This window comes from Theropithecus gelada, chromosome 12, assembly GCF_003255815.1.
Source record: "Theropithecus gelada isolate Dixy chromosome 12, Tgel_1.0, whole genome shotgun sequence".
Classification (NCBI taxonomy): Eukaryota; Metazoa; Chordata; class Mammalia; order Primates; family Cercopithecidae; genus Theropithecus; species Theropithecus gelada.
The window spans coordinates 109,078,104-109,087,528 of NC_037680.1; the positions used below are offsets into that span (position 1 = coordinate 109,078,104).

General features: G+C 54.7%; 1 protein-coding gene across 1 annotated transcript; it reads left to right on the forward strand.

Moving 5' to 3' along the window:
* The first annotated feature begins 5,505 nt into the window (after positions 1 to 5,505).
* Positions 5,506 to 8,823, forward strand: ALPI (alkaline phosphatase, intestinal). The gene is made up of 11 exons (XM_025404614.1): positions 5,506 to 5,638; positions 5,720 to 5,836; positions 5,951 to 6,066; positions 6,547 to 6,721; positions 6,801 to 6,973; positions 7,219 to 7,353; positions 7,449 to 7,521; positions 7,652 to 7,786; positions 7,871 to 8,062; positions 8,276 to 8,392; positions 8,504 to 8,823. The coding sequence occupies exons 1-11, from the start codon at positions 5,572 to 5,574 to the stop codon at positions 8,821 to 8,823; spliced, it is 1,620 nt and encodes a 539-aa protein (XP_025260399.1). The 5' UTR covers positions 5,506 to 5,571.
* The last annotated feature ends 602 nt before the right edge of the window (positions 8,824 to 9,425 follow it).

The window sequence follows — 9,425 nt, forward strand, 5'->3', positions numbered from 1 at the left end:
GCTGATGGCGGTCAGGATGGGAGTTGGGAGGGGTGAATGAATTAAATATTTGAGCCCTGGTGGAGGCTACAGGATGTGGTGCCTTTCACATTAAAGAAGGTTCTGGAGAAGGGGATGATTCTTGGAATAAGTATCAGTTTCCACATGCCTGAGATTAGGTTCCGGATTTAAAACCTTATTGTAAGATCATCTCTTTGAAACTTCTCTCTAATTGTGAGGTTTTATGGTTTGGGGGAAATTTTGATTATTTTTGTTGTTTTTGGTTTTTTGTTTGTGTGTTTGTTTTTTTGAGACAGGGTCTCCCTCTGTTGACCAGGCTGGAGTGCCGAGGCTGGAGTGCTGTGGGGTGATCAGGGCTCACTGAGGTCTGCACCTCCCTGGCTCAAGAAATGCTCCCACTTCAGCCTCCCAACTAGGTGGGAATACAAGCGAGTGCCACCATATCCAGCTAGTTTTAAAAATGTTTTGTAGTGATGGGGTCTTACTATGTTGCCAGGCTTGTCTCAAGCTCCTGGGCTCAAGCGATCTTCCCGTCTCAGCCTCCCAAAGTGTTAGGATTATAGGTATGAACCACCACGCCCAGCTGATTTGTTTTTTAACAGATAGAAAATCATTTGAGGGGGAAACTGATCCATTTAATTTATTTTACTTAAAAAACAGTTTTGCTCAACCTCGTTCTTAAGCTGTGTTGTGTTCTTAATGTTTATCAATAGTACATTGCTCAGTTCTGGAAAGCACTTAGCCAGATATTTAAAAAGCAACAAATTGAAGTGCAAAATAGAAGATGGAACAAAAACTCTCCAATAGTGTATTCAACTTAACAGGTTTTCAACTCACCAGAGTGCTATTGGAATACAATTGTCCTCCTGGTTCCTGTCATATAAGATCAAAGTTAAACCACTAAACACAATTGCCGCATCCTTGACTTCATAAACTTTCCTTTCCACACATCCATATAGATGCCCAAAGCACCTTTCAGGGCAGAATTGTCTTTTGTCCCTCACTCTCAGGGGACAACCATGCACTAGGGCTCACCTGCCAGCCATCCCTGCCAATGTCACTACTGCTGGGGGGGCAGTGAAGGGGGTGGCCAGATCAGGGCTCAGGGTGCCTGGCTAAGCGCCCCCTTCACTGAACCTGCTCCTGTGCCTGCAGCTTCCTGCAGGCTGAGGCCCCAGTGCCCTGCTTTTGCTGCTGAGGGAGGCTCCATGGCCTGTTGAGAGGCCTCCCCAGGAAGCCCATGGGGAGGAGGTTGGGGTGTCTCCTGCCTTGGGGGTGGGACAGTCCCTTCTTGTTCCCATCCCAGGTACCTGACCCAAGTTCTTCTGTGTGTGAGGAATGCCTGGATGTCCCTCCCTGGTAGGTGGGATGGGCCAGAGGGAGGTCCTGCCTACACAGCCCTTAATTAGGAATTTAAGAGATTTGTGCTCTAGGAAGGAACTGCTTCCGCTACCATTTGGCCCACTGTGTGGTGTGCAGACCCTCAGATCGGAAACAGGTTTCAAGGGTGTTCAGGACTTACCTCGTGTTCATGAAGGTCAGGGTTCACCTCTTCCCCCCTGCTGCCCTGCTAACTCTGCAGCAGACCCTGCACTAATTAAGTCCCCACAACAGCCCTGAGCCCCCGGCTCTGTGAAAGTTGTCAGAATCAAAATGAAGCCACTTTTGTCCAACCCTAAGAGCAACAACAAAATAATGTAGCCGGGGGGTTGTGAAGGAGGCCCCTCCCGCACACCTGCCTGTGATCAGAGCCCTTCCGAAGCCTCTGGGAAGGGCTCTGAGGCGCAGACGCCTGAAACAAGACCTTTTTTTTTTTTTTTTATTTTTTTGCCAGGACTTTGCAGCTCGCTACGTGAGTCACAAGGACGGCTAGCCAGATGCACAAGAACACTTGCCTGATACGCTGTGTCCACTCATAAACTGACGTCCATTCCTAGGATAAGCCCCTGGAACCAGTGTTCTCTTCCTTTCAAAACAACTGTGTAGGCAGATGTGGTGGCGAGTGCCTGTAATGCCAGCTACTCAGGAGGCGGAGGCAGGAGAATTGCTTGAACCTGGGAGGCAGAGGTTGCAGTGAGCCAAGATCGCGCCACTGCACTCAGCCTGGGCAACAGAGCAACTCCAAAAAAAAAAAAAAAAAAAGACAAAAAAGACAAAAACCAAAAACCGAGCATGTAGTGCTCCTTTGGTCTTTCAAAGCCCTCCTTGCCTCCCCTCTGATGCGCCCCTAGTTTACTAAGGCTGGGGCTCCACATGCAGTGCTGCTGCTTGTTCCCAATTAAACTCCACAGTTTTGGGGAGCCTCCCTCTGTTTCTTGAGGTTGACAGGACTATCATTCTTCTTGTTCGTAGATGAGGGAATTAAGGCTTGGAGAGGTTCCGTTTTGAAGGACACTCAGTAAGTGGTGGAGAGAGAATTTCAGCTCAGACCCAAAGGCTATTTAATTTATTTCTTTTAAATCCATGCTTCTTAGTGCTCAGCTAGTCACCTATCACCTTGACAACTTTTTGCCATAGCCACATTACTGCCTGTGGTATTACTTACTGAATATTTTTCTCTACATAAGCTCAGATTTTCCTTAAATCTATTAGAAAAGAAAACTTGTAACTGAAAAATGGGGGACCACCATCTCTTACCATAAACAGAAGCCACTGTGTATTCCACACACACCAAAAGCGATGTCCTTACAGCCTCCTTAGGTGCTTTGAGTCTAAAGCATGCTTTGTCTTGTTATAGGGGAGATGGCAAAGTTAGGGTGGCAGTGAAACTAGGCAAAGATAGGGAAACTATGCAAAGTCCATAAAGCATTTCTTATTTCTTTCTTTTTCTTTTTTTGAGATGTTGTCTCACTCTGTCACCCAGCTTAGACACACATCTGGTTGTCAAGGATTAGGGACAGGGGAAGAGGTGGAGGAAAGAGGTGGCCTGGTTATAAAAGACTCTGTGGGGTTGGAGCTCTTCAGCATCTCAACTATGGTGCAGTTACACAAACCTACTTAGGTGATAAAATTGTCTACAAATTTCCACACACATGCACATGAATACAGGGAACACTGGGGAAATCTGAATAATCACTGTGGATTATGCCATTGGGGGAGACTAAGCAAAGCACACAGACATCTCTTGTACTATTTCTTTTTCTTTTTCTTTTTTTTTTTTTTTTTTTTGAGACAGGGTCTTGTTCTGTCACCCAGGCTAGAGTGCAGTGATATGGTCTTGACTCACTGCAACCTCCACCTCCCGGGCTCAAGTGATTCACCTACCTCAGCTTCCCAAGTAGGTGGAGAGAGAATTTCAGCTCAGACCCAAAGGCTATTTATTTCCTGTGGAGGGACCACAGGAGCACGCCCTTTTCGCTCTGCTAATTTTTGTATTTTTTGTAGAGATGAGATTTTTCCATGTTGCCCAGGCTGGTCTCAAACTCCCGAGCTCAAGTGATCCTCCCGCCTCAGCCTCCCAAAGTGCTAGGATTACAGAGATGAGCCACTATGTCGGGCCTCTTGTATTATTGCCTGTTTTTTGTTTTGTTTTGTTTTGTTTTTGAGACAGAGTCTCACTCTGCCACCCAGGCTGGAGTGCAGTGGCACGATCTTGGCTCACGGCAACCTTCCCCTCCCAGGTTCAAGCGATTCTCCTGCCTCAGTCTCCCAAGTAACTGGGACTACAGGTGCATGCCACCACGCCTGGCTAATTTTTTGTATTTTTAGTAGAGATGGGGTTTCACTGTGTTAGCCAGGATGGTCTCAATCTCCTGACCTCAAGAGCTGTCCACCTCAGCCTCTCAAAGTGCTGGGATTACAGACGTGAGCCACTGTGCCCGGCTTGTATTATTTCTTACAACTACTTGTGAATCTATAGTTCTGTCAAAAACTCCAACTTAAACATGAAACTCAGGGTGGCTATAAAGCCCCCTGACTCATCTTGACTTTGGAGTGAATCAATGAATTAATTGCCTGCCCATTAGTGAGTCTCCTCCGACCTTTAGCTAAGAATGTTCCTCACTCAGCAAGATGAAGCAAGAGGTAGAGGGAACTAAGGGGGCAACAAGCAGGAGGCAGGAAGGGCCCATGAGGGTGACATCTTCCCTGAGAGCCCCAGGATGACCAGCAGGAAGCCAGGCAGGATGCAGGCAGGAGGACCCAGGAAAGCTCGGCATGAGGGGAGGCCCTGGGCGTGGTGTAGAGTGGGGCAGGGCAGGCAGAGGCTGGGCAGCAGGTGAGGTCCCCTGGGTTCTGAGGGCCAAGCCTGGGGTTTGAGGTAAACAGGCCTGAGTGGAGAAGGGGCTGCTGTGGTTGGGCTGGGGTGGGTGGAGCTGGAGGAGTCTTTTCTTCTTGAACCAATTTTTGAATTGTGCTACATAACATGGTACATCAAATTTACCTCCTTCACCATTTTCAAGGGTACAGGGCAGCAGTGTTGAGTACACGCACAGTGTTGTGCAGCTGATCTCCAGAACATTCTCATCCTGCAACCTTGAAGCTCTGTCCCCATTAAACTCCAACTGTAACCCTAACCCCAACCCTAACACGAGCCCTAACCCTAACCCTAACCCATTGCCTCCTCCCTCAGCCTCAGGCAACCTCCATGCCACTTCTGTTTCTATGAATTTGACTCCCCTAGGGACCTCAGAGAAGTGTGTTCATGCGTATTGGTCCTTTTGCACTGTGCATTTCACTAAGCATAATGTCCTAAGGTTCATCCACGTTGTAGCAGGTGTCAGGGTCGCCTTCCTTTTCAAGGCTGCATGATACTCCATTGTATGTGTGCACCCTGTTTGGTTTCTCCATTCCTCTGTTGCTGGACACTTGGTTGCTTCCAGCTCTTGGCTGCTGTGGATAATGCTGCTGGGAACATGGGTGTGCAGTATCTGTTCGAGTCCCTGGTTTGCATTCCTTTGACTACACACTCAGAGTGGGATGTCTGGACTGGAGCAATACTTTTGAACTCAGCCTGAGGTCACCAAACTCTCTGAGCTCCTTATCAGAGGCTACACTTCTGGGTGTGCCCATGGCTCATGGAAAACAGACTCACCCCAGGCTCAATCTACCTGTGCAAGAAAAGAGGGGTCAACCTCAAGTGTACAAGCTGCTGTGGAAGACCCAGCCCAGGCCTGGCCAACCCAGGGCACTGGCCCCTCCCCAGCCTGTGTCCTCAGGACATAGGTGTGGGCACCCACACACACCAAGTGGGTTCTAGGGCAGCCAGGCCACCCCACACGCCTCCTTTCACACTCCTCTGGGGCTCGTGGTATGATGAGCCCTAACCTGGGCCCTGGCCTAGGCTGTGTGTTTCCAGTCTCACCTCTCTTCACACCTTGAATGAGGTGAACAAAGGAGTGGCAACGGATCTCCCACAAGACACTATGAGCCACACACGGTCCCTTCCCTTCAGCAAGCTTGGCTTCTGGTCACAGGATTGGGTGGGGTCAAGATGGACACAAGGGGTGTGGGGAGGGACGTGGAGCATTTACAGCCAGGGGCAAAGTCCTACCCTGATTTAAACCCAGGCAGCCTGCACTGCAGCCGGTTCCTAGTGTCCCCACTTCGCCTCCCTCCTGCTGCACCGAAGACATGCAGGGGCCCTGGGTGCTGCTGCTGCTGGGCCTGAGGCTACAGCTCTCCCTGGGCATCATCCCAGGTAATGAGGCTCCCCAAGCTGTTCCGCACACAGGGCGCCCCCTCCCCAGGCTGACCTGATCTCTACTCTCCCCCTGACCAGTTGAGGAGGAGAACCCAGCCTTCTGGAACCGCCATGCAGCTGAGGCCCTGGATGCCGCCAAGAAGCTGCAGCCCATCCAGAAGGTCGCCAAGAACCTCATCCTCTTCCTGGGTGATGGTGAGTGACCAAGGCCTGTCCAGCCCCGCAGCCCTCACAGCCCCAGCACCTAGGACCTTTGGTGATTCCAGGCCAGCCCTGGGGCCCAGGACTCACACATTTCTGCCCCTTCAGGGATGGGGGTGCCCACGGTGACAGCCGCTAGGATCCTAAAGGGGCAGAAGAATGGCAAACTGGGGCCTGAGACGCCCCTGGCCATGGACGGCTTCCCATACGTGGCGCTATCCAAGGTAAGGGCTGGGCCACTTCAGAGTCCTCCAAGCAGAGGAGGGGGTCAAGGATATGGAGTGTGGCAGGAGGGAGGGAGCCAGGACAGCTGGGGAGTTAGGAGCTGGGAGCAGTTAGGACCCCAGAGGACCAGAACCAGGCCCCTGGTTGGAGTCTGTGTCCAGAAGGCTGGGTTCTCCTCAGCTGGCCAGGGGGAGAGTAGAGATCAGGTCAGCCTGGTGAGGGGGCGCCCTGTGTGCGGAACAGCTTGGGGAGCCTCATTACCTGGGATGATGCCCAGGGAGAGCTGTAGCCTCAGGCCCAGCAGCAGCAGCACCCAGGGCCCCTGCATGTCTTGGGCGCAGCAGGAGGGAGGCGAAGTGGGGATACTAGGAACCGGATGCAGTGCAGGCTGCCTGGGTTTAAATCAGGGTAGGACTTTGCCCCTGGCTGTAAATGCTGCCGAAGCCCCAAAGTAGAGCTCAGGGTGTCTCTATTCCCAGACGTACAATGTGGACAGACAGGTGCCAGACAGCGCAGGCACAGCCACAGCCTACCTGTGCGGGGTCAAGGCCAACTACCAGACCATCGGCTTGAGTGCAGCCGCCCGCTATAACCAGTGCAACACGACACGCGGCAATGAGGTCATCTCCGTGATGAACCGGGCCAAGAAAGCAGGTGAGCTAGGGCCCGCTGTGGGGTCAGGACCAGGCCCAAGACCTCGGTCACCAATCCTGACCCCCCCTGTCACCCTCAGGAAAGTCAGTGGGAGTGGTGACCACCACACGGGTGCAGCATGCCTCGCCAGCCGGCACCTACGCACACACGGTGAACCGCAACTGGTACTCAGATGCTGACATGCCTGCCTCGGCCCGCCAGGATGGCTGCCAGGACATTGCCACACAGCTCATCTCCAACGTGGACATTGACGTGCGACCCCAAGGCCAAGGGCTGGGGCTAGGCAGAGGGGAAGGTGGGGGCACAGGCTCAGATCCAGGCAACCAAAAGCCTGATCCGGGTCAGCAGGGTCTGGAGGTGGGGTTGGGGACGTGGAATGTGCAGCCCAGCCTGGGCCATTCCCACTGCCCTGGGGAGGGGAGCCAGGGGCTGTGCATGAGGAGGGGACATGGGGCCAACTAGGCCCCCAACCCACCTGCCCCATCCTCTGTCCCCAGGTGATCCTGGGTGGAGGCCGCAAGTACATGTTTCCCAGGGGGACCCCAGACCCTGAGTACCCAAGTGATGACAGCCAGAATGGAATCAGACTGGATGGGAAGTACCTGGTGCAGGAATGGCTGACAAAGCACCAGGTGATGGGGGCTGGCAGGTGTGGGAGGCATGGCAGGAGGAGGGCAAGTGTGTGGGTCTCAGGGCTGTGGGCTGAGGCCTGGCTCTATCCCTGCAGGGTGCCCGGTACGTGTGGAACCGCACTGAGCTCATGCAGGCATCCCTGGACCAGTCTGTGACCCATCTCATGGGTAATGACCCCCTTCCTGCCCTGGCATTCCTCAGATGGCCTCAGAGGGTGCCATCCAAGCCTGTGTGCACATCAGCCAGCACTCTCCTGCTCGCAGCCTGCCAACCACTACCAAGCCCCTTGTCCCACAGGCCTCTTTGAACCCGGAGACATGAAATATGAGATCAACCGAGACCCCACACTGGACCCCTCCCTGCTGGAGATGACAGAGGCTGCCCTGCGCCTGCTGAGCAGGAACCCCCGCGGCTTCTACCTCTTCGTGGAAGGTGTGTGGTGGCCCCTGGGGAGTGGAGGAAGGCGGGGCAGGGCAGGGCAAGTTCAAGCATCACCCTCCTCTGGCCTTCCTGCAGGTGGTCGCATCGACCATGGTCATCATGAGGGCTTGGCTTACCATGCGCTCACCGAGGTGGTCATGTTCGATGACGCCATCAAGAGGGCAGGCCAGCTCACCAGCGAGGAGGACACGCTGACCCTCATCACTGCTGACCACTCCCACGTATTCTCCTTTGGTGGCTACACCTTTCGAGGGAGCTCCATCTTCGGTAGGCCTGGGGAGAGTGGCAGGTGCTGTTGCATCAGTTATGTAGGTGAAGTCTGAGCCTCAGTTTTCTCCTCTGCCAAATGTGTGTAATGCTGGCACCAGCCCTATTGTGAGGACAGAGCCCCTGAACAGGCAAAATGGTGGTGCCTAGCACATAGGAGGCACTCCCACAGCTGTGGTCAGCTCAACTACAGGGACCCCCGTCTCCCTACAGGGTTGGCCCCCAGCAAGGCTCAGGACAGCAAAGCCTACACGTCCATCCTGTACGGCAATGGCCCGGGCTACGTGCTCAACTCAGGCGTGCGACCAGACGTGAATGAGAGTGAGAGCGGTGAGTGAGGCTGAATGGCCCGCTCAGGGGGACCAGAGTGCCAGGGATGGGGGCATTCGCGGGAGGGGGACGCCGCCCGCCTGCCCTGAACTGCACTCACCCTTCTACCAGGGAGCCCCGATTACCGGCAGCAGGCGGCGGTGCCCCTGTCGTCCGAGACCCACGGAGGCGAAGACGTGGCGGTGTTCGCGCGTGGTCCTCAGGCGCACCTGGTGCACGGTGTGCAGGAGCAGAGCTTCGTAGCGCACGTCATGGCCTTTGCCGCCTGCCTGGAGCCCTACACGGCCTGCGACCTGGCGCCCCCCGCCGGCACCACCGACACCGCGCCTCCCGCTCCCGCCGGCACCACCGACGCTGCGCACCCGGTTCCCGCGTCGCTGCCTCTGCTGGCCGGGACCCTGCTGCTGCTGGGGGCGGCCGCTGCTCCCTGAGCGCCCCACCCTGGAGTTATCCTGCTCCCCACCTCCAGGCGTCCTGCCCTGCTCCCCGTCCTGAGCTGCCACTTCCGGCGTGAACACATACAGGTGACCTGCCGCTGGACCTTCACCCCCTAGAGATAAACCAGCATTAGCTGGAGCAGCGCTGCCCTTCTTCCCTCTGCATCCCCTTCAGGGAGCAGGAACCCAGGGCACCCTGGGAGCTGAGCCTGGGACTCCCAGGACCTCCCCGCAGGCTGCTCTCTGATTCTTCCTCCCAACCCCAGAGACTGCGGATTTGTGCCATGCGGCTGCCTGCACCCCAGACAATAAAGGGACCCAAACCACTCAGCCCCCACCCTGCCTCTAGCCTGAGGAAGACCAAGCATGCCTGGACCCAGAGACGTCCTCCAACCCTGGATACGACACACCGAGACTGTGTGCCCCATCGTTCTTAGCTTCAATCCTCATAGCACCTGGTAGACCCAAGGACTTGGGTGGATCAGGACACCTGAAGAAGAGCAGCTTCCCGCCGCTCTGCAACCCACCCAAGGAGGCTGCTGGGGCGGGGATCCCCATGGGGCTTTGACACAATCCTCTGCTGCCTCCCCACTAGG

Excerpts from the sequence above, each read along its gene's own strand:
- ALPI (XM_025404614.1), top strand. The coding sequence starts at position 5,572 with ATGCAGGGGCCCTGGGTGCTGCTGCTGCTGGGCCTGAGGCTACAGCTC. Across the intron at positions 6,067-6,546 it reads CATACGTGGCGCTATCCAAG|ACGTACAATGTGGACAGACA; the intron begins GTAAGGGCTGGG and ends CTCTATTCCCAG. Across the intron at positions 7,787-7,870 it reads CTTCTACCTCTTCGTGGAAG|GTGGTCGCATCGACCATGGT; the intron begins GTGTGTGGTGGC and ends GCCTTCCTGCAG.